This window comes from Globicephala melas, chromosome 19 (genome assembly GCF_963455315.2).
Source record: "Globicephala melas chromosome 19, mGloMel1.2, whole genome shotgun sequence".
Classification (NCBI taxonomy): Eukaryota; Metazoa; Chordata; class Mammalia; order Artiodactyla; family Delphinidae; genus Globicephala; species Globicephala melas.
This window is the reverse complement of record NC_083332.1, coordinates 26,569,603-26,595,138: the sequence shown is the minus strand read 5'-3', so window position 1 is coordinate 26,595,138 and position 25,536 is coordinate 26,569,603. Positions and strand designations below refer to the sequence as shown.

Genomic DNA, 25,536 nt, shown 5'->3' with positions numbered 1-25,536 from the left:
GTATACTTCATAAGTTGCAGTGTGTCCATGAATTTCTCACTCTGAAAGTCTCAATATTCTGTTTATACCATTACCCAACTAACAAATAAAATGACCATTATATTTCATTTTACATAATTTAAAACAAATATTATAATACCTAGAAAAAATGTTGCAGTGGCCGCCAAATTACTAATACAAGGAATGCCTTCAAATAAAGATAAATTAAAACATTGCAAAATCTTTTCTCACCATTTATTTGACAGGAGCTTAGCATTCAGTCTTTCATCCTATTAAGTTTTGCATTTCAATTGGCGTTGCTCTACAAAAGATGCTTACTTCCTCTCTTCATTCAAGAAACATTTACCTTCTGCCCACTGACTCTCCTAGCCTAGCTGCTATCTGGGGAATAAAGATATTGCTTTTGCCCAGAGCTCAAGTGAACTTTATTCTGGACATCAAGTTTATCATCTCTTTTGAACATTTCTAATTGTCAGTAGTCTGTATTACAGGAACACTTAAATAATTTTAGTAATTTCAAAGTGGAAGTTATATATATAAACTTAGCTGAGAATTCTGCATTTACCAATAGCTGGGCAGCATGGATTTCAGAGCAACAACTCAGAAACAATTGTTTCATTTTTTTTAGAGAATTCCTAATGGGCTTATTTGTGTTTCTTCTTAATTTGTTTTTCTTCTATGTGTAGAACTGCCTTTCTTAAGGTTTACACAGAAAGACATATCCCCAAATTGAAGCTCTTTTCCTTCCATGTGAGCCTAGGTTGATAATGAAATTGGGGAATTAAGAGGAAGAGAGTTAAGGACAATCTAGAAGAGCAGAACTCACTAGATAGAAATGACTAAACTGAACCCACAAGCTCTAAGAGCAGCCAGGGAGAAAATCAAACTTAAATGACCCGTCAGCTACCTTCCTTTTTTAATGAGAAATAAGACAGATGCACATAGCGTATTAACAATAACAATTTAAAATACCCCGAACTTTGTCACGTGGTAGCTTATCAAGAAATAACACCAATTTTATAGCCTTGAAGAGAAATTAAAACCAGCCTCAAAAGGCTGCACATTAGATGTGTAAATATTGGCCAATTCAGAGAAGTGGCATCTGATATATGCATTTTACATGTTATGTCACTTAAACATTTCCCACAGGTATTTTCTGTGGGTTAAAATTTTCTGCACACATGTGTGACATGGAGAAGACAAGTGTCAAAACCATAAAATTGTACTTTTTTTTTTTTGGCCTTGCCACACAGCATGTGGGATCTTAGTTCCCTGACCAGGGATCGAACCCGTGCTCCCTGCAGTGGAAGCGTGGACTCCTAATCACTGGACCACCAGGGGATTCCCTATTCTTTCTTAACAGCTTTACTGAGGTATAATTCACTTGCCATACAATTCACCCACTTACTATATACAATTCAGTGGCTTTTAGTATATTCAGAGTTGTGCATCCATTACCACAATCAATTTTGCAACATTTTCTTTACCCTAAAAATAAGCACACCTGCCTTAAGGCATCACTCTCCAATCTCACCATCCCTAAGAAACGACTCATTTTCTATCAGTTTTGCCTATTCCTAACATTTCGTATAAATGCAATCATACAGTACATGGTAATCTATGACTGACTTGTTTGACTTAGCATAATGTTTTCAGGGTTCATCCATGTGGTAGCGTGTATCAGTACTTCGTTTCTTTTTGTTGTTGAATAATATTCCATTGTATGGATACACCATGTTTCGTTTATTTCAGTTGCTATATATTTGGGTTGTTTCTACTTTTTTGGCTATTATGAATAACAGACCTATGAACATTCATATACAGATTTTTCTGTGGACATGCTTTTGTTTCTCTTGAAATATACCTAGAAGTGGAATATACTTAGAAACGGAACTCTTTGTTGAACTATTTGAGGAACTACCAGATTATTTGCAAAAGCAGCTACACTATTTTATATTACCATCAACTATGTATGAGAGTTCCAATTTTTGCATAAACTCACCAGTATTTGTTATTACCTGTCTTTTTTATTGTTGCCATCCTAATAGACGTAAAGTGTTATCTCACTGTGGTTTGCAGTTTCCTGATGACTAATGATGTTGAGCTTCTTTTTCTGTGCTTAATGGCCATTTGTGTATCTTGCTTGGATAGTTGTCCATTTTGATCCTTTGCCCATTTTATTTTTAATATTTATTTATTTATAAATTGTTATAAATAGTCTTAGTTGCAGCACATGGGCTTTTCACTTCATTGCGGTGCACAGAATTCTCTCTAGTTGTAGCATGTGGGCTCTGTAGTTGCGGCACATGGACTTAGTTGCCCCATGGCATGTGGGATCTTAGTTCTCCAACCAGGGATCGAACCTGCGTCCCCTGCATTGCAAGACAGATTCTTAACCATTGGACCACCAGGGATCTTAACCACTGGACCACCAGGGAAGCCCCCTTTGCCCCTTTATTTGTCTTTTTATTGTTGAGTTATAATAACTGTTTATATATCCTAGATACAAGGCTCTTGTTAGATACATGATTTACAAAATTTTCTCCCATTCTGTGGGTTGTCTTTTCATTTTCGTGATGGTGTCCATTGAACCACAAATGTTTTCGTCTTGACAATGTCAAGCTTATATTTTCTTTTATTGCTTGTGTTTCTAGTGTTTTCTCATGAAGGAGTACCGTATATTTTTCACAGCTTTATTGAGCCTTAATTGACATAGAGTGAACTTCACATATTTAAAGTGTGTACATTGACAAGTTTTGACATATACCTACACCTGTCGAAGTCTGTTGCCCACATATTATTTGGGATATTTGTTTTTTATGATTGCATTTTGAAAGTTCTTTATATACAGATCCTCTTATTACAAATATTTCCTCTCATCTCTGGCTTGTCTTTTCATTCTGTGAACACTGTCTTTCAAAGGGCAGAAGCGCCTATTTTTTTTTTTTTTTTTTTTTTTTTTTTTGCGGTACGCAGGCCTCTCACTGCTGTGGCCTCTCCCGTTGCAGAGCACAGGCTCTGGACGCGCAGGCTCAGCGGCCATGGCTCATGGGCCCAGCCTCTCTGCGGCATGTGGGATCTTCCCTGACCGGGGCACGAACCCATGTCCCCTGCATCGGCAGGCAGACTCTCAACCACTGTGCCACCAGGGAGGCCCAGAAGTGCTTAATTTTGAAAAAGTCCAATTTATTGATTTTTTCTTTAATGGATTATGATTTTTAGTGTCACATCTAAGAAATTTTTACCTAATTCAGTCACAAAGATTGCCTCCTATGCTTTCCCCTTGAATTTTTATAGTTCTACATTTTACTTGTAGGTCTGTGATCCATTTTGAGTTAATTATTCTATATGGTGCAAGATATGGATCCAAGTTCATTTTTTGGTAAATTGTTCCAGCACCATCTGTTGAAAAGACATCTTCTTTCCACGTAATTGCCTTTAATCTTTGCTGAAAATCAATTAACCATATGTGTGTTGGTGAGTATATTTCTTCACTCTCTATTCTATTCCAATGATCTACTGCCCATCTTTGCAGCAGTACCACATGCTTTAATTACTGCTGGTTTACAATGAATAGTGAACTCAGGTAGTGTAAGTCCTTAAACTTTATTCTTCTTTACCAGCATCATTTTGGCCATTCTAGGTCCTTGACATTTTCTGTGAATTTTAGGATCAGTTCATCAATTTCTGAAAAAAAAAAAAATGTCCTGAGATTTTGATTGATATTACATTGAATCTGTAAGTCAATATGGAGATAACTGACATATTAACAATATTGAATCTTCTGCCCAATATCGAGTCTTCTGCCCGTGACCACTGTGTGTGTGGATGTGTGTGTGTCCTTTTATTTTATTTAGGTCTTTAATTTTCTCAGGAGTGTGTTATACTTTTCAGTGTACAGGTCTTGTTCATCTTTTGTCAGTATGCAAGTATTGCATTTTTTATTGCTTTTGTCACTTGTACATTTTTATTGAAATTGCTGATAGTTGTTTGCTAGCATACAGAAATACAACTGACTTTTGTATATTGATCTTGTATTCTGCCACCTAGCTCTATGTACTTATTAGTTCTACTAGGTTTTTTTAATAGATATTATAGGATTTTCTAAGTAGGTGGTCAGATAATTTATGAATAAAGACTGTTTTTCTTCCTTTCCAATCTTGTTGCCTTTTCTTTGTTTTTCTTGCCGTTTACAATGGCTACAACCTGTAATTCAACGTTGAATGGATATGGTGAGAGCAGACATCATTGTCTTGGAGGAAGAGTGATCTTAGGAAGACAACATTCAGTCTTTCACTATTACTATGATGTTCAGTGTACGTTTTCTGTGAACACCCTGTATCATGTTGAGAAAGTTCCTTCTATTCCTAGTTTGCTACAATTTTGGATCAGGAATGGATATTGGATTTTGTCAAATATTTTTCTACCTTTATTGAGATGATCATATGGTTTTCCTTTTTGAATTTATTAATCTAGTGAATTGAACTGATTTATTTTAAAATATTAAAACAACTTTGCATTCCTGCAATAAACCCAAGTTGATCATGATTTTTTATCTTTTTATTCTATCTGTAGTCTTCAATTTGCAAGGTACTTAGTTCACTGAAATATGTCCATATCAGAATCATGTCGTATCTTTGCATGGTTCTCTGGTTATCATGAAGCAAGATATGTATGAGTTTGAGTGAACACTGTACCATGCAAAGCAAGATCTGACTCTACTGTTGGATTTGATTTTCTAGAATGTTGTTAAAACTTTTCGCATCTGTGTTCGTGAAGAATATTGGTGTGTAGTTTTCTTATAATATCTTTGTCTAATTTGATGTGTAATGTGGCTTCTTAGATGAGTTGGGAAGCATGTCTCTCTCAACAATTTTCTAAAGAGTTCGTGTAGAATGGATATTATATCTTCTCTAAAAATTTGGCAGAATTCATCAGTGAAGCCATCTGGACCTGGGGTTTTTCAGAAGGCTTAAAACTGCAATTTGAATTTCTTTCTTTATCTTATGAATGAGCTTTGGTCATTTGTGACTTCCAAGGATTTTGTTCGTTTCATCTAACTTGTCAATTATATTGGCACAAAAATTTTCATAACATTATTATCCTTTTAATATCAGTAAAATCTGTTGTGCTGTTACCTGTCTCATTCCTGTTATTTGTACTTTGTATCTTCTCTCTTTTTAATTTTTTTAAATGGCCATTCTCATTGGAAGTTTATCAGTTTTAAAATTGTTCTTCCCGAAGAACTGGCTTTTGGTTTCGTTGATTTTTCTCTATTGTTTTTCTGTTTTCTACTTCTTTGCTTTCCTCTATGTTATTATTTCATTTCTTCTGCTTATTTTAAATTTTATTTGCTCTTATACTTCAGTTTCTTAAGGAAGAAAGTGAGATCATTGATTTGAGATCTTCTTTTCTAATTAAGTGTTTAGTGCTATAAATTTCCATCTAAATACTGCTTTAGTGACATACTGCCAGTCTTGATGTGCTGTGTCTTTATTTTCATTCAGTTCAAAGTACTTTGTCATTTCCCTGTGCTGCACTGAACATTGTGGTACATGTCTCTTTTTGGATTATGGTTTTTTCAGGGTATATGCCCAGTAGTGGGATTGCTGAGTCATATGGTAGTTCTGTTTTTAGTTTTTTAAGGAACCTCCATACTGTTCTAGTGGCTGTATCAATTTACATTCCCACCAACAGTGCAAGAGGGTTCCCTTTTCTCCACACCCTCTCCAGCATTTATTGTTTGTGGATTTTTTTGATGATGGCCATTCTGACCAGTGTGAGGTGATACCTCACTGTAGTTTTGATTTACATTTCTCTAATGATTAGTGATGATAATGATCATCCTTTCATGTATTTGTTGGCAATCTGTATATCTTCTTTGAAGAAATGTCTGTTTAGGTCTCCTACCTATTTTTGAACTGGGTTGTTTGTTTTTTTGATATTGAGCTGCATGAGCTCCTTGTATATTTTGGAGACTAATCCTTTGTCAGTTGGTTCGTTGGCAAATATTTTCTCCCATTCTGAGGGTTGTCTTTTCATCTTGTTTATGGTTTCCTTTGCTGTGCAAAAGCTTTCAAGTTTCATTAGGTTCCATTTGTTTATTTTTGGTTTTATTTCCATTTCTCTACGAGGTGGGTCAAAAAGGATCTTACTGTGATGTGTGTCATAGAGTGTTCCACCTGTGTTTTCCTCTAAGAGTTTTATAGTGTCTGGCCTTACATGTAGGTCTTTAATCGATTTTGAGTTTATTTTTCTGTATGGTGTTAGGGAGTGTTGTAATTTCATTCTTTTCCATGTAGCTGTCGAGTTTTCCCAGCACCACTTACTGAACAGGCTGTCTTTTCTCCATTGTATATTCTTGCCTCCTTTATCAAAGATAAGGTGACCGTATGTGTGTGGGTTTATCTCTGGGCTTTCTGTCCTGTTCCATTGCTCTGTATTTCTGCTTTTGTGCAGTACCATACTGTCTTGATTACTGAACCTTTGTAGTATACTCTGAAGTCAGGGAGCCTGATTCCCCCAGCTCCATTTTTCTTTCTCAAGATAGCTTTGGCTATTTGGGGTATTTTGTGTTTCCATACAAATTGTGAAATTTTTTGCTCTAGTTCTGTGGAAAATGCCATTGGTAATTTGATAAGGATTGCATTGAATCTGTAGATTGCTTTGGGTAGTATAGTCATTTTCACAATGTTGACTCTTCCAATCCAAGAACATGGTATATCTCTCCAGCTGTTTGTATCATCTTTAATTTCTTTCATCGGTGTCTTATAGTTTTCTGCATACAGGTCTTCCGTCTCCTTAGGTAGGTTTATTCTTAGGTATTTTATTCTTTTTGTTGCAATGGTAAATGGCAGTGTTTCCTTAATAGTGGTGAGAGTGGGCAGCCTTGTCTTGTTCCTGATCTTAGAGGAAATGCTTTCAGTTTTTTACCATTAAGACCGATGTTGGCTCTGGGTTTGTCATATATGGCCTTTATTATGTTGAGGTAGGTTCCCTCTATGGCTAGTTTTTGGAGAGGTTTTATCATAAATTCTTGTTGAATTTTGTCAAAAGCTTTTTCTGCATCTACTGAGATTGTCATATGGTTTTTATCCTTGTTTGTTAATATGGTGTATCACATTGATTTGCATATGTTGAAGAATCCTTGTATTCCTGGGATAAACCCCACTTGATCATGGTGTATGATCCTTTTAATGTGCTGTGGGATTCTGTTTGCTAGTATTTTGTTGAGGATTTTTGCATCTATGTTCGTCAGTGATATTGGCCTGTAGTTTTCTTTCTTTGTGACATCTTTGTCTGATTTTGGTATCAGGGTGATGGTGGCCTCAAAGAATAAGTTTGGGAGTGTTCCTCCCTGTGCTATATTTTGGAAAAGTTTGAGAAGGATAGGTGTTAGCTCTTCTCTAAATGTTTGATAGAATTCGCCTGTGAAGCCATCAGGTCCTGGGCTTCTGTTTGTTGGAACGTTTTTAATCACATTTTCAATTTCAGTGCTTGTGATTGGTCTGTTCATTTTTTTCTTCCTGGTTCAGTCTCAGAACGTTGTGCTTTTCTAAGAATTTGTCCATTTCTTCCATGTTGTCCATTTTATTGGCATATAGTTGCTAGTAGTAATTTCTCATGATCCTTTGTATTTTATAGTGTCAGTTGTTACTTCTTTTTCATTTCTAATTCTGTTGATTTGAGTCTTCTCCCTTTTTTTCTTAATGAGTCTGGCTAATGTTTTATCAATTTTATTTATCTTCTCAAAGAACCAACTTTTAGTTTTATTGATCTTTGCTATTGTTTTCTTCATTTGTTTTTCCTTTATTTCTAATCTGATCTTTATGATTTCTTTCCTTCTGCTAACTTTGGGGGTTTTTTTGTTCTTTCTCTAATTGCTTTAGGTGTAAGATTAGGTTGTTTATTTGAGATTTTTCTTGTTTCTTGAGGTAGGATTGTATTACTATAAACTTCTGTCTTAGAACTTCTTTTGCTGCATGCTATAGGTTTTTGGTCATCGTGTTTTCATCGTCATTCGTTTCTAGGTATTTTTTGACTTCCTCTTTGATTATTTCAGTGATCTCTTGGTCATTTAGTAGTGTATTGTTTAGCTCCATGTGTTTGTATTTTTTACACATTTTTTCCTGTAATTGATATCTAGTCTCATAACATTGTGGTCGAAAAAGATACTTGATACAATTTCAATTTTCTTAAATTTACCAAGGCTTGATTTGTGACCCAGGATATGATCTATGCTGGAGAATGTTGCATGAGCACTTGAGAAGAAAGTGTATTCTGTTGTTTTTGGATGGAATGTCCTATAAATATCAATTAAGTCCATCTTGTTTAATGTATCATTTAAAGCTTGCGTTTCCTTATTTACTTTCATTTTGGATGATCTGTCCATTGGTGAAAGTGGGGTGTTAAAGTCCCCTACTATGATTGTGTTGCTGTTGATTTCCCCTTTTATGGCTGTTAGCATTTGCCTTATGTATTGAGGTGCGCCTGTGTTGGGTGCAGAAATTTTTACAATTGTTATATCTTCTTGGATAGATCCCTTGATCATCATGTAGTGTCCTTCCTTGTCTCTTGTAACATTCTTTATTTTAAAGTCTATTTTATCTGATATGAGTATTGTTACTCCAGCTTTCTTTTGATTTCCATTTGCATGGAATATCTTTTTCCATCCCAGCACTTTCAGTCTGTATGTGTCCCGATGTCTGAAGTGGGTGTCTTGTAGACAGCATATATACAGGTCTTCTTTTTGTATCCATTCAGCCAGTCTGTGTCTTTTGGTTGAAGCATGTAATCTATTTATATTTGAGGTAGTTATTGATATGTATGTTCCTATTACCATTTTCTTAATTGTTCTGGATTTGTATTTTAGGTCTTTTCCTTCTCTTGTGTTTCCTGCGTAGAGCAGTTCCTTTAGCAGTTGTTGTAAACCTGGTTTGGTGGTGCTGAATTCTCTTAAATTTTGCTTGTCTGTAAAGGTTTTAATTTCTCCATTGAATCTGAATGAGTTCCTTGCTGGATAGAGTAATCTTGGTTGTAGGTTTTTCCCTTTCATCACTTTAAATGTGTCCTGCCACTCCCTTCTGGCTTGCAGAGTTTCTGCTGAAAGGTCAGCTGTTAACCTTATGGAGATTCCCGTGTATGTTATGTTTTGCTTTTCCCTTGCTGCTTTTATTATTTTTTCTTTGTATTTAATATCTGATAGTTTGATTAATGTATGTCTTGGCATGTTTCTCCTTCAGTTTATCCTGTATCAGACACCCTCTGTGCTTCCTGGACTTGACTCTTTCCTTTCCCATGTTAGGGAAGTTTTCCACTATAATCTCTTCAAATATTTTCTCAGACCCTTTCTTTTTCTTTTCTTCTTCTGGGACCTCTATAATTAGAACGTTGGTGTGTTTAATGTTGTCCCCAAGGTCTCTGAGACTGTCCTCAATTCTTTTCATTCTTTTCTCTTTATTCTGCTCTGCAGTAGTTATTTCCACTATTTTATCTTCCAGGTCACTTATCCGTTTTTCTGCCTCAGTTATTCTGCTATTGATTCCTTCTAGAGAGTTTTTAATCTCATTTATTGTGTTGTTCATCACTGTTTGTTTGCTCTTTAGTTCTTCTCGGTGCTTATTAAATGTTTGTTTTATTTTCTCCATTCTATTTCCAAGATTTTGGATCATCTTTACTATCATTACTCTGAATTCTTTTTCAGTTAGACTGCCTATTTCCTCTTCATTTGTTTGGTCTGGTGGATTCTTACCTTGCTTCTTCATCTGCTGCATATTTCTCTGTCTTCTCATTTTGTTTAACTTACTGTGTTTGGGGTCTCATTTTCGCAGGCTGCAGGTTTGTAGGTCCCGTTGTTTTTGATGTCTGCCCCTAGTAGGTGAGGTTGGTTCAGTGGCTTGTGTAGGCTTCCTGGTGGAGGGGACTGGTGCCTGTGTTCTTGTGGGTGGGGCTTGATCTTGTCTTTCTGGTGGTCAGGACCATGTCTGGTGGTGTGTTTGGGGATATCTGTGAACTTAGTATGATTTTAGGCAGCCTCTCTGCTAATGGGTGGGGTTGTGTTCCTGTGTTGCTAGTTGTTTGGCATGGGGCATCCAGCACTGGAACTTGCTGGCCGTTGGGTGGAGCTGGGTCTTAGTGTTGAGATGGAGCTCTCTGGGCAACTCTTGCTGATATTACATGGGGCTGGGAGGTCTCTAGTTGTCCAGTGTCCTGAACTCGGCTCTCCCACCTCAGAAGCTCAGGTCTGACACCAGCCCGGAGCACCAAGACCCTTTCTGCCACATGGCTCAGAAGAAAGGGGAGAAGAAAAGAAAGAAAGAAATTTTAAACTTTTTTAAATTATTAAAATAAAAAAATACTAAAATAGAGAGCAACCAAACCAATAAACAAATACACCAATGATAACAAGCGCTAAAAAGTAAACTAAGATAAACATAAAAATCAGAAACAAATCAGCCTCAGACAGCAAACCCCAAGTGTACAGTTGCTCCCAAAGTCCACCGCCTCAATTTTAGGATGATTTGTTGTCTCTTCAGGTATTCCACCGATGCAGGGTACATCAAGTTGACTGTGGGGTTGTAATCCACTGCTCCTGAGGCTGCATGGAGAAATTTCCCTTTCCCTTCTTTGTTTGCAGAGCGCCTGGGGTTCAGCTTTGGTTTGGGCCCCACCTCTGCATGTAGGTTGCCCTCAGGCATCTGTTCCCCACCCAGACAGGAGGGAGTTAAAGCAGTGGCTGATTAGGTCCCTCTTGCTCACTCAGTCCGGGGAGAGGGAGGGGTAGGGTAGTCATAATTGGAATGCAGGGTGAGCCTGCGGCGGCAGAGGCCACCGTGACATTGTAACAGCCTGAGGTGCACCGTGTGTTCTCCCGGGGAAGTTGTCCCTGGATCACGGGACCCTGGCAGTGGTGGGCTGCACAGGCTCCTGGGGGGGGATGTGGGGGGTGGATAGTGACCTGTGCTTGCACACAGGATACTTGGTGGCGGCAGCAGCAGTGTTACTGTTTCATGCCCATCTCTGGCGTCCGAGCTGATAGCCACAGCTCATGCCCATCTCTGGAACTAACTTAAGCGGTGCCCTGCCTTCTGTGGGCACAGAGGGAAGGAATCCCCTCTCCTCACACACCCTGAAACAATGGTCTCTTGCCTCTTCGGCAGGTCCAGGCTTTTTCCCAGACTCCCTCCCGGCTAGCTGTGGTGCACTAGCCCCCTTCAGGGTGTCTTCTCGCAGCCAACCCCAGTCCTCTGCCTGGGGTCTGACCTCCGAAGCCCGAGCCTCAGCTCCCAGCCCCCACCCTCCCCGGTGGATGAGCAGACAAGCCTCTCAGGCTGGCGAGTGCTGATCGGCACTGATCCTCTGTGCAGGAATCTCTCCACTTTGCCCTCCGCACCCCTGGTGCTGCACTTTCCTCCGTGGCTCCGAAGCTTCCCACCCCACACCCCCCGTCTCTGCCAGTGAAGGGGCTTCCTAGTGTGTGGAAACTTTTCTTCCTTCATAGCTCCCTCCCAGAGGTGCAGGTCCTGTCTCTATTCTTTTGTCTTGTTTTTTCTTTTTTCTTTTGCCCTACCCAGGTACCTGGGGGTTTTCTTACCTTTTAGGCAGTCTGAGGTCTTCTGCCAGCGTTCAGTAGGTGTTCCGTAATAAGAGTTGGTCCACACGTAGATGTATTTTTGATGTATTTTTGGGGAGGAAGGTGATCTCCACGTCTTACTCCTCCACAATCTTGAAGGTCCCCCCTCTTTGAGCCATTTTAATCCTGTCTCCAGTATCTCTTATTTCTGCCTCTGCAGTTATCGGTGCCAGAGTTCCTCTGGGCAGGTCCATTGTTGACATAGTCATAATCCTCTATCTGTACATCACTTTGAGGGTGCTGATCATTAAGAAGTCTTGACCTTTTCCCAGACCCTCTCATGTATTTGAGGCATATCCTGTAATGCTAGCTAATGCCTAACACAGTGCCTGGAACTGCTCACAGATTCCTCCTCCAGAACTGCTCAGGTGGCAAAATGTTTCATGTTTTGAGGTGAGAATTGAGGCTAGCTCAATATTTGCGAAATAGTTTGGAGAACATTAGTATCCCATGTCTTGTTAATGCTTGTTTGAGTTAAAGGACTCTAGGGATATCTAAGGCAGATTCATCTTCTGAGGCTGACATCACAGAAAGTAACTGCACCTTTTGACAAAAATAGTCTTTCACAGCACTGTCTGGAGGACTGGATGTGACATTTTATTCCATTGGGAATACTGTTCTTCTTCACCACGATGCGAGAGGTGCGGGGCTCTCACGACCCAGGCCACCCAGCTCTCAGATCTCTTCCAGAACAGCCCCCGGGGCAGTTGCGGCTACTGGGGCACAGACACAGCAATGGGTGATCAAAGCCTGCAGCTCCTGCCGGGCACTCTAGGCAGAGACCAGGGCGAGCCCCAAGCCCAGGTAGCCGGGTGAACAGAGATAGCGCATGGAAAATTCCCAAAGGCACGTGCTCCTCATGCGCTGAGGGGCCGCCTGATTTCTTCTTTTGCTCGTAGATTATTTAGTGGTGTTTAATTTCTAAATATTTGGAGATTTTCCAGATATCTTTTATTGATTTATTTTTTCCTTTTTTTTTCCAGCTTTCTGAGATATAATTGACATATAGTGACATTGTGTAAGTTTAAAGTATACAGTATTATTTGATATATGTATATATTGCAAAATGTTTACTACATTAAGGTAGTTAATATCCTTTATCTCACATAATTACCATTTTCTTGTTCTTATTGTTATAGTTAAAAACATTAAAGCCCTACTCTCACAGCAGCTTTCAAGTATAAAGTACAGTATTGTTAACTATAGTCATCATGCTGTACATTTGATCCCCTTAACTTAATCATCTTATAACTGAAAGTTCATGTCCTTTGACCGACATCTCCCCATTTCCCCCACCCCTCAGCCACTGGCAACCACCATTCCACTCTCTAATTCTATAAGTTCAGTGTTTTTATATTCCACATACAAGTGATACCATACAGTATTTGTCTTTCTGTTTCTGATTTACTTCACTTAGCATAATGTCCTCTAGGTTCATCCATGTTGACACAAATGGTAGGATTTTCTTCTTTTTTTAAGGCTGAATATTCCAGTGTATGTATATACCACATTTTCATTCTTCCATTGATGGACACTTAGATTGTTTCCATATCTTGACTATTGTGAATATTGCTGCAACAAACATGAGAGTTCAGATACCTCTTTGAGATCTTGGTTTCACTTCTTTTCAATATGTACCCAAAAGTGGGATTGCTGTATTATATGGTAGTTCAAATTTTAGTTTTTTGAGGAAACCTTACATTTTACATCTGCTTATGTCATTAACACCATGCTGTGTTGTTTAATTATCAGTTATCTTTAAAGAGGTTTAAATAACAAGAAAATCTTTTCTGTTTGCCTACGTATTTCACATTTTCACTGATCTTCATTCCTTCGTGTAAGTGCAGATGCTCCATCTGGTGTTATTTCCATCTGCCTGATGGACTTCCTTTAACATTTCTTATAGAGCATGAGAAAAATACTGACATAAATGAGTATATAAGTATTATTAACCTTTTAGTGAAAGAAACCATACATTTTAAAAAGAATAAAAGGCTGGGGTGAAATGTTTATAACATATCAGAGTAATAATAACAGCACATATAATAATAACAGCAGATATTGAAAGTGTGTTGTGCTATGTACTGGGCACTACATTAAACCATTTACCATGTATTTTCTCATTTAATCCTTAAAACAGCTATTTGAGGTAATGTACCGTTGGGTTTTTTTTTTTTAATTTTTATTGGAGTATAGTTGCTTTACAATGTTGTGTTAGTTTCTGCTGTACAGCAAAAGAGAATCAGTTATACATATACATATATCCCCTCTTTTTTTTATTTCCTTCCTGTTTAGGTCACCACAGAGCATTGAGTAGAGTTCCCTGGGCTATACAGTAGATTCTCATTAGTTATCTATTTTATACATAGTAGTGTATATATGTCAATCCCAATCTCCCAGTTCATCCCACCCACTCCCTTCCCCCTGCTTGGTATCCATAAGTTTGTTCTCTACATCTGTGTATCTATTTCTGTACTGTTTTTACACACATTTTGCAAATAAGAATATGAGAATAACAGGTAGGGGCTAATGTCCTTAACAATCAGAGATCTAAAAACCAATTATTGAAAAAATTTAAGTGCCAATTCTTAGAAGAAATATGAATAGATAATAAACATAAAAGTAATACTCAGCTTCTCTCATATAATCAGGAGAATGAGATAATTTTTAAGCTACCCAATTGGCAAAAATAAGAAGCAGTGTTACTAATATTGGCAAGATATGAAGAAGGATATACTAGAGGTATAAATTGGTACATTTTTTTAGAAGGCCATTTAGCTTTACCTATTCACATTTAAAATACGCATATCCTTTGACCAGATGACTTCATTTGGAAATCCTTTTACAAATTCTCAAGGAAAAATTACGTGTGTGTGTGTGTGTGTGTGTGTAATGGGGAACAATTGAAGACAACCTGATTATCAATAGCAGGGTGTTAAAACGAATGATGGCATAGCTGTATAATGGAGTAAGCATTGAAAGGAATGGGCATGTGGGAAACAGGCAGTTTGATGGGCTGCTGCTGGGGGATATAAATTGGTACAACTTCTCTGGTGGGAATTTTCAAAATAGATTTCAGAAGTCCTCATTCAGGTTGTATCCCTTTTCCCCATGTGTATGCTATGTTATTGAGTGGAAAGAAAAAAGTTGCAGAATAATATGTATAGTAGAACCCAACTGGGTTTGTTTTGTGGTTTTTTTTGAAGGATATATATACTTAAATATTTGTATGTTCCCAGAAGAAGGTTTGGAAAGATGCACACCAAGTTGTTAACAGTGATTTTCCCTGGAAAGGAGGAGTTCAACTTTTTAAATGTCTCTATTACTTGAATTTTATAATAACTTTTGCAATAGTTTTGAAAAAAAAAGTTTTTTAAAAGTTATATCGGTTGTAATTGCCAAAAACACATAGAGCAGTTGACTCAAAAGAAGCAAGACTGTTTCTCCCCAAGGGTTTCCAAACCGAATGAATCAGAATTCTTTCTTCCTGGGTTTAAATGGAATTTTTTTTTTATAGTTAAGATTGTTGGGCTCTACCTGTAGGGCTCAGTGGAGTTTAAAAGAACTGAAATTTTATAGACCCCATGTTCCAGAGTATAAGACTAACCTGTTTAGTGAGAATTCAGACAAAAACCATGGTGCATGGCATTTATAATCTTTACAAACTCATATCAAAAATTAAAATGACAAATTATGCAACTGCAGTTAGAGTTTTTGTTGTAGCTTATGTTGTGTATTTGAAATTGTGCCCAGAGTTATAATACAATAATGAAATCCTTTCATCCCTGTTGTGAAAAGGGAAACCAGTGGCAAATTATCACTCAAAACGTCGCCAGTGTGATGCATTGGTTATAAAAGATTATAGAGGGCTGCCTTGGGAATTCCCTGGCGGTCCAGTGGTTAAGACTCAGTGCTTTCACCGCTGTGGGCCCAGGTTTGATCCCTCGTCAGGGAACTAAGATCTCACAAGCTGCATGGCATAGCCAAAAAAAAAAAGAAAGGCCACCTTTATCACTGGTTCTCATGTTTTAGTATAATCTAATAACAAAATAGAGTGTTCTTCATTTCTGTGAAATATCTAGTAAAATTGTTTAGCTACAAAGGTAGGATGGGTAAATTACCTGGAAAAAGTATTACAAATTAGAATTTTAAAATCAGTTATTAGACAGGAGACAAAGAAGAAATCATTATTCCTTCTAGTGGAATAACACTATTATATGTTAGGCCTTGATCAAAGCCACCTCAAAGTTTTCCATGTAAATGTTATAATCTGGGAGTTTAAACTATTTCTGTTGGAATTTTTTATCTAGAAAAATAATGTGAAGCTAATCATATGTCAAGTACATCAAGTAAATTGAATATTTTGCATGTTTCCTTACTCTATTGAACACTGAAAAATTTACCTTTCTTATAATAGAACTTTTTTCTTTTCCAAATTGCCCAGACCCAAAGTAATATCCAAAGTAATATTTTCATATGGAAAAAAAGAAATCTGTCTTTAGTTTTATTTAAAATAATTATTAGAGAAAATTGAGCAGTAATAAAATTTAAGCTTTTTAGCTTATTATTTTCTATGTAACATAGAGGGACCTGAAGGAATGTAAATATTAGAAAATGCCTATAAATAGGAGCCATTACATCAAATCACACCATTTACAAAAGTTACTTCTGTATTTAAAGAAAATATTTTTACATGGCATGCTGTTGCACTACATAAGTAAGAGTGATGATAATACAAACACTTTTACGAAGATCTAAGTGAATGACAGGAATTGTTCTAAGTATTTTGCACTCGGTATTTCATTTCTTTTTTACAACAGTTCTTTAAGTACTCATGTTACTCAGTTTACAAATAAGGATCTGAGTCTTCAGGAGGTTAAATAACTTGTTTAAGGTCACGTAACTGCTAAATGACAGAGCCAGAATTTGAATCCAGGTAATCTGGTTCCAAAATCTAAACTCATCACCACTTTGCCTATAGAGTAGGATTCAAAAGGGAGGACTTCATAGCTATGCAAAGTACAACACTTTTTTTTTCTATCTTTTATCTGAGAGGTACTCAGCAATATCTACTCTACTGTCCGTTTGGGAAGCTCAAATTGTATCATTGTAGATTTACTGCTTTGGGTTTACAAGACTTGGGGATGTCAGGAATCTCTATTTAAAATGCAGGTTTTTACCTAAGGAGTTATACAAATCTAAAGGGATGATGACAGTGTCCAGGAACTCAGTAATGAAACACCGGGTCGATGGCTGTGGAGCAGCAAGGAAGGGCGGAGAGATGGACTTGGAAATCACGAAAGAGGAGAGAGAGGCCAACAACTGACTAACCTCAGGATTTTTGCCAAAGGCTGAAAAACAATAGCCAACAATTTAAGTTTTTTATGACTCAGGACAATAATTAGTAAGATGTAGGGATTTTTTTCATATTACTTAAGTGTATACCATTTACCATCTCTTTGATTCTAGTAAAATACAGCATAGCTGATGCTACTCAGCATTGATATGTTATATTGACTAAATGCCATTGCCTTTGTCTCACAGCAATCAGCAGGCCTTTTTACTGGAGAATGTCCCTTGTAATAATGCAAGCTGTGAGGGGGCGCGTCGTATGTTTAAAGTCTACTGGGAGCTGATGGACCTAAACCAAATCAGAGATGCAGTGGTTGCCACCTTCTTTGATATTTACGAAGATGTGAGTTCAGAGCTCTTCTGTGTGTTTGGAATCTAATTGCCATCCACTTTCACCCTGTTTGACCAGAAAATGTAGATGAGATTATGAAAGCAAATGAGTTAATTAAAGAAAGCTCCTTTTAATGTTAAATGACAGAGGGAACACATTTATTGACACCACTGACTGATTAGTACAGTGAAATACGAAAATGCTTTTATCTCATTTTATGCTTGTTCAGATTAAACCACTAGAGAATCATGCTCACAGCAATTGTGCATGTGCACGAGTAGAGAAAAGAACAGCCAACAGATAACAGACCCTTAAACCCGCACAAGATCACAGAAGAATGGGTTCAGTGTGTACTCTCTCTTAACCTAGTGAACTAGAGTTGGCATCTATTGCTACAGATTCTTGTGACTGTCTTCAGTTGCCAGGTGGCCTGGGAAAGGCACTCAGGGCCCTGGTTTTCTTCTTTCTAATGTCAAAAACCAGTTTATCAAGTGCTTCTGGGCATTGTTGAGGGAAAATAGAATCTCCCAAGCTGTTTTGTTCTTTAAAAGTAAGCCAGTTTATCACTCAGAAAAATAATAAATTCTGAAAAAAATGTGTTAAATTCCAGAGTTAATATGTCACAGTATATCCTTGTAAAACAATTTGATTATTTTAAAACGTTAAATCTCCATCAAGACATTATGTCCAACCCTAAGCCCGGTTGGTTGGTTTGTTTTTTTTTTTTATAAGAGGCTAATTCTCAATTATATGAATTATCCAAGTCCTTATTTTCCTCTGTCTCTCTGCTACCAAATCTTGTGTTCGTTCACTTTTCATAAGCAATTTCCAAGCATGAAAGTAATTGGTAAAAATATCGCAAGAGGGAAAATCAAGAGAATTAACTACAAATCAATTAATTTCTGTACATAAAAATATCATAAATGAAATTTAAAATTGTGTTTAAATCTGGGAAATAAATTAGCTATGAATTAAATAATTAATATTCTTAACGTAGAAAGGTTTGTTCAAACTGATACAAGTCACCAGAAACTCCCACTGGAAAAACAGAACATGATTAAGGCAATTTACAGAAAAAACACAAGTAGCTAACATATGAAAAGATATGATAAATGATCAACCTCATTAAGAGTCAGCAGAATGGAAATTTTAATGAACACACCTTTTTTACCCCCAATAAAATTAGCAAAGCTTCCCACTTTTTTAGGAAAAAAAAAATAATGGGGGCCAGGGCAGATGAAAAGGTACCTTCTTTCTCTGATGATTGGAAACACTTCGGTACTCCATATCACAGACCTTTAAAAATTCATGCAGATATGACTGGAAGGAAGTACAAAATGCTAACAGTTATTTTCAGGGATTAAAATTATAGGTGTTTTTCATTTTATTTATATTTTAATATTCAAGTTTTTATATTTTTAATATTTTTATTTTAAACATCAAGTTGAATAAATAAGGTTTATATTTACATGGTAAACATATCATGCATTTTCATCATTTTTTTCATTCAGTCTAGTAGTTCTTACCATTTTTATGTTTTTTCCAGGGAATCTTGGACATTGTAGTACTAAGTAAAGGATATACAAAGAATGATTTTGCCATCCATACACTAAAAAATAACTTTGAAGCAGATGCTTATTTTGTTAAAGTCATTGGTGAGTATTTGTTTTATATGTTTTATTATTACTATTAAATATTAACGTTTAATTTTTTTTAACATCCTTATTGGAGTATAATTGCTTTACAATGGTGTGTTAGTTTCTGCTTTATAACAAAGTGAATCAGCTATACATATACATATATCCCCATATCTCTTCCCTCTTGCGTCTCCCTCCCTTCCACACTCCCTATCCCACCCCTCTAGGTGGTCACAAAGTACCAAGCTGATCTCCCTGTGCTATGCGGCTGCTTCCCACTAGCTATCGGTTTTACATTTGGTAGTGTATATCTGTCCATGCCACTCTCTCACTTTGTCACAGCTTACCCTTCCCCCTCCCCATGTCCTCTAGTCCATTCTCTTGTAGGTCTGCGTCTTTATTCTCATCCTACCCCTAGGTTCTTCATGACCTATTTTTTTTTTTAGATTCCATATATATGGGTTAGCATACAGTATTTGTTTTTCTCTTTCTGGCTTACTTCACTCTGTACGACAGACTCTAGGTCCATCCACCTCACTACAAATAACTCAATTTCATATCTTTTTATGGCTGAGTAATATTCCATTGTATATACATGCCACATATTCTTTATCCATTTTTCTGTCGATGGACACTTAGGTTGCTTCCATGTCCTGGCTGTTGTATATAGAGATGCAGTGAACATTGTGGTACATGACTCCTTTTGAATTATGATTTTCTCAGGTTATATGCCCAGTAGTGGGATTGCTGGGTCATATGGTAGTTCTATTTTTAGTTTTTTAAGCAACCTCCATACTGTTCTCCATAGTGGCTGTATCAATTTACATTCCCACCAACAGTGCAAGAGGGTTCCCTTTTCTCCAGCATTTATCATTTGTAGATTTTTTGATGATGGCCATTCTGACTGTTGTGAGGTGATATCTCATTATAGTTTTGATTTGCATTTCTGTAATGATTAATGATGTTGAGCATTCTTTCATGTGTTTGTTGGCTATCTGTATATCTTCTCTGGAGAAATGTCTATTTAGGTCTTCTGCCCATTTTTGGATTAGGATGTTTGTTTTTTTGATATTGAGCTGCATGAGCTGCTTGTAAATTTTGGAGATTAATCCTTTGTCAGTGCTTCATTTGGAAATATTTTCTCCCATTCTGAGGGTTGTCTTTGCATCATGTTTATGGTTTCCTTTGCTGTGCAAAAGCTTTTAAGTTTCATTACGTCCCATTTGTTTATTTTTGTTTCTATTTCCATTTCTCTAGGAGGTGAGTCAAAAAGGATCTTTCTGAGATTTATAACATTTAATTTTGTATTCTCTCTGTCAACACATTTTCCAAAGAGTAAAACATGCTCCTACATAACATATGTACAACTCTCCAAAGCAGATGATCAGCTTCAATACAACAGTACCACCCTGTTCAAATTTTGCCAACTGTCCCAACAATGGCTTCTTTCTTTCTGACCCAGAAGTCTGTCGAGGAATACCTACTGTCACATCTTCTCCAATCTGGAATAGTTCCTTTTCATGTCCTTATCAGTTTTAAAGAATACAGGCCTTACATTCTGTAGGATAATCCTGTTTCTTCCTTACCCAGCTCAGGCTACACATTCTTTGCAGAAACTCCACTACATGGAATTTAGTGGAACCAATGCTGTGGCCTCTCAGTACATCAAATCAGTAAGCACGTGATGTTGACCTGTCCTGCCACCCTGGTGATAACCTTGATCATCTGGTCATCTTGATGACTACTAGGTTTCCCCACCTTAAATTCACTATTTCCCCCTTTGTCATTGATTAGTACTTTGTGGAGGGGTATTCTGATATTACTTTAATAGACTTTTCCATATCAAATTTCTACCTACCAGCCTTAGAGTCCATTGATAGCTCCTGCCTGAATCAAGCATCTATTTGATAGGTGTCAAAGAGTGATTCTATTTCCAACACCCCTGCATTTTTTGGTTGGCATTCTACTCTAAGGAAGATCTTTCCCTTATCTCATTTATCAGTATAGATCTGTGTATTTGTATTTTATTCAATAAATAATATCGTTTCTTTTAATGTTAAAATTGTTCCCAGTGAGGGCAGTAGGAGCTCCTTCAGACTGGCTCCTTTATCTTTTTGACATGTGCTCTGGCAAAACAAGATGTTCCAGGTGCATCTTTTACCTCCCTTGCCCTAAGTCTAGAATCTGATCTCTTTCTTCAAGGAGCCCTGGTTCCTTTGAGTAGAGGATGGTATTTTAAAACCCAGTTCTGGGTGCTCAGTGTGCTCATTGCTACTGGGCTGTTATTTCTTCTAGGTTTTCTCAATGGACAGAACTAAGAAATACAGGTAATGTATCACACATACACAACACATATATACATATATTTGTATATGTGTATATGTGTATACAACACATATATTTGTACACACAAATATACATACCTAAATATATGTGTATACAACACATATATTTGTATATACATACCTAAAACTATTTTATATATATTATATAACAATGAATTCATATCATTACTTCCATTTCTAATCCAACACAACATTTCAAGGGTTCCTTCTAATCTTTTCTGTTTGTAGACATCTTCTCAAACTCCCATTTTCCTCAGTATAGTTACCTATTTGTTCACTGTTACCTGTTCCCAACCATGCAAGCTATCTACCATCTCCTCCACCTAACACTTATGTTCATTGTAGAGATCCTGTACATGTTTTGTTAAGTGTATGCCTAAGTATTTTATTTTCTTTGATGTGATTATAAATGTTATTGTGTTTTTAAGTTTAGTTTCCACATGTTTGTTTTTAGTGTATTGAAATACAATTGATTTTTGTTTGATGATCTTGTATACTGCACCCTTGCTGAACTCACTTATTAGGTCCAGGAGGGTTTTTTTAGATTCTGTGGAATTTTCTACATACAAAATCATGTCATTTGCAAAGAGGGACAGTTTTATTTCTTCCTTTCCAATCTGTGCCCTTTTTTTTTCTTTTTCTTCTTCTAGGTAGAATTTCCATTGCTATTGATATGTTGAATAAGATTGGTGAGAGTGGACATCCTTGCCTTGTTTCTGATTTTAGGGAGAAAGCATTCCATCTTTCACCATTAAGAATGATATTAGCTTTTTGGAAATGCTCCATATTGTATTAAGGAAGTTTCCCCTATTTATAGTTTGCTGAGAGTTCTATCATGAATTAATGTTGAAAGGCAACTGTTTTTGTGTCACTGTTATTATAGTTGACATCAAGACAGCCATATCTGTTCATTTGTGAATGAAATGACACAGTATTTTGTATAAATATTTATTACAGTTTTGAAGCGGTCATAAATAGCTGAACACAGAAAAGCGACAGAATAATGAATGAGTGTTGAGAGATTTATTTTGAGAAATGAAAATGACAGAAAATGTAATTTTCTTTTCTAACCAGCAAATTCACTCTTATTTGAATGAACTAAGAGTATTTCCCCGTCTTCATTACTACTGTAGCCACACAATACTGGTATTATGAGTCTAACCATTTCTGTACTTTTAATCCATATGACTGTCTCCTGTTCTTTATGATTTTGAAGGGGGTATTATTTGGCTATTTCAGAGCTTCTCAAGAAAAAGTAAGCTTCTTTAAAGAATCAAGTAATGATACAACAAACTACTTGAAAATGAAATGACATATCTGAGGTTTTTCTTTAATCCAGGCAAGTGGGAAATGGAGTATAGGTGAAATGACTTTGGCCATGTGTTGTTGACAGTTGAAGTTATGTGAAGTATGAGTGGGATTCATACATAATCCAGGCAACATAAAAATTTTGTTTATGTTTGAAAAATTACACGTAAAAATTTTAAAAACCCAAGAGTCTCTTGAGAGTCTGTGGCCTGTAACTTCCTAACCTAAGTCAAGGATGGGTATCACTGGGTAGCACTGCCATCACCTTAACAGTATCCCAAGGAAAGTTTTCTCCAAACATTACCAAGCTCAGACCCAGAGATAGCCAATTTGATGTAGGAAGTTTTAGTTTTAGAAAGCAAGATAACTTTGCACTTATGGATATTAACATAAATGTTAATAACATGCTTTATAGAAAGGTCATGGGTAATGAGATAATTTAGAGCAATTATTTGTGAAAAATAACCTTCTAGTTGTCTTGAGATGCTCTTCCACTCTTTCCTTTGATTGTTACTTGTTTTCCTTAAGCAGACAGTTACTAGTATATAGTTACCCTTTCAAAGCCATCTACAATGTCCAGAGTTGATTTTGCTCTAAAGTAACTGTTACTCTAATGCTCAAACCAGCCTATGTTAAATGTCACTGTCTCAGTTAAGGAAATTCGGGTACCTAAGCTTCTGTGTGTGGCTAGGGAAAGGTAATGCTATCCTTCTGCCTGCTCCCTCACTGATTCCCACAACACCACAGATCTACAGAATGCTCTTCACACAGGGGACTCTGTGTGTTGTGGAATTGGAGGGGTTCCCTAGCTCCCCTGAATCAGAACTAGCTCCTAGCTCTAATTTGTTTCTCTTATTCCTGTCAGATACATTAGAGGTTCTGCATTCTGATTCTACTAGTACTTAACGCAGATTTCTAACAAACATATGTGAACCTGTATTTCCTTGGATTTTTAAAATTGTAACAGTATCTTCACCTTTCACTACCCAAATAAGATGAGACCTTTCAAAAGCTTTTATTCCCCTGCCTTCTTCCAGATTTTGTTGAAATACTGTGGAAGTTTATTTCTGGATGACTGATTTGGTAACAGTTACAACCGTGTTATCAATGATTATTTAAACTTAACAAGTTTTACTGGCTTTATTGTCACCATTTACATATATACCACGTCTTTACCTTTATTGACTCGAATTCCTATTTATTTTGATGGAATGCTTCCTCAAGAGATTTTCAGAAAGTTGTACATAGGCTAATATATTTTCTGAGTACTGGTATGTCTTAAAATATATTTCATTAAGCATAGGATTTTTTAATTTAAAAAATAATGAATGAAAGGTAGGTAATCAATAACAGACAAAAGAAGTTTTCCATATAGAGTCTAAAATAATGTCTAAATGACAAGAATGGGTAGGATGGGGATCTTTATTTTACACGTGATATTTGATTATAATATTTGCTTAGGATTCATGTGTCTTAAACAAAAACTAAAGACATTTTCAGAGACTGAATGTGAACAGTCACCCATAATCCAGGCAAGGATTTTTCATTTTAAATGCTACTAAAACCATTATACAGTATTGACCTTTATAGCTTTGACTTTATTCTACTCATCCTTGTCCCAACCTGCACATTGGTTTGGTGTTACAGTATTTATGCACAATTATTGCAGTTTTTTGGTTTTGGCATTTGTATAAAGTAGCTAATGTAAAGTGAATCACAAAGCTAGAAGCCAAGGTTTTATACTTTAAATATCTTTAAGAATACATGGGCTAAAAAAATTGCAGAGGAAGGAAGACTCCCAAACTCATTCTATGAGGCCACCATCACCCTGATACCAAAACCAGACAAAGATACCACTAAAAAAAGATAATTACAGGCCAATATCACTGATGAGCATAGATGCAAAAATCCTCAGCAAAATACAAGCAATTCGAATCCAACAATACATTAAAAGAATCATACACCATGATCAAGTGGGATTTATCCCAAGGATGCAAGGATTTTTCAGTATCCGCAAATCAATCATTGTGATACAATAACTGCAGATACTTACTGAATTAGTCAGGATTCTCCAGAGAAGCAGCACCAATAGAATACAGAGAAAAAGAAAGAGAGAGAGAGATTTATTACAAGGAATTAATTCATGCAGTTACAGAGGCTGGCAAGTACAAAATCTGCAGAGCCAATGTCCAAGTTTGAGTCAAAAGGCCAGCAGGCAGTTGTAGAACCAGGAAGAACTGATGTCCAGTTCATCAGGCAGGAAAAGCTAATGTTCTAGTTTGAGGGCCATCAGACAGGAGAATTCTTACTCAAGAGAGGGTCTGGCTTTTGTTCTCTTCAGGCCTTCTACTGGTTAGATGAGGCCCACACACATTATGAAGAGCAATCTGTTTTACTCAGTTTACTGATTAAATGTTAATCTTATCCAAAAACACCCTCACAGAAACACCTAGAATAATATTTAACCAAATATCTGGGCACCTCATGACCCAGCCAAGTTGACACATAAAACTTACCATTACACTTACTGTTTACTCTCTTCATCAAAGAGAGTCTATGATCAAATGTGTAGTTTAAGAAGATGGATTTTGCAGCAATGTTCAGAAGAAAAAAATAGAGGTTCATCAAAAGAAATAGGTGTTCTGACCTGAGAGGTCAGGCTGAGGGTAACCACTGGAATACACCAGTCATCCAGGTGTGAGCTGATAAGACAGTAGAAAGAAAGTTGTAGCAATGGATGTACAGAGAAAATAAGGTTAAAGCGTATAGCTTGGTGAGATTTTACATAGGTATACTCCCTTGTAGCCACACTCCAATCAAGATAAAATATTTCCAGTACCCCAGAAGGGTCCTTCATGTTCCCCTGCAAAAGTATAACCACTGTTCTGATCTCTGTCACCATAGATTAGTTTTTCCTTTTCTAACTGTCAT

The 25,536-nt window shown here is 36.7% G+C and overlaps 1 protein-coding gene across 1 annotated transcript in view; it reads left to right on the top strand.

Annotated features, from left to right (window-relative positions):
- The window catches only part of ITFG1 (integrin alpha FG-GAP repeat containing 1), a 239,460-nt gene that overhangs the window by 152,060 nt on the left and 61,864 nt on the right, over positions 1 to 25,536 (top strand). The window contains exons 11-12 of the mRNA XM_030833058.2: positions 17,177 to 17,327; positions 18,862 to 18,970. Of these exons, the coding sequence (XP_030688918.1) occupies positions 17,177 to 17,327; positions 18,862 to 18,970 (260 nt within the window). The remainder of the gene's footprint in view (positions 1 to 17,176; positions 17,328 to 18,861; positions 18,971 to 25,536) is intronic.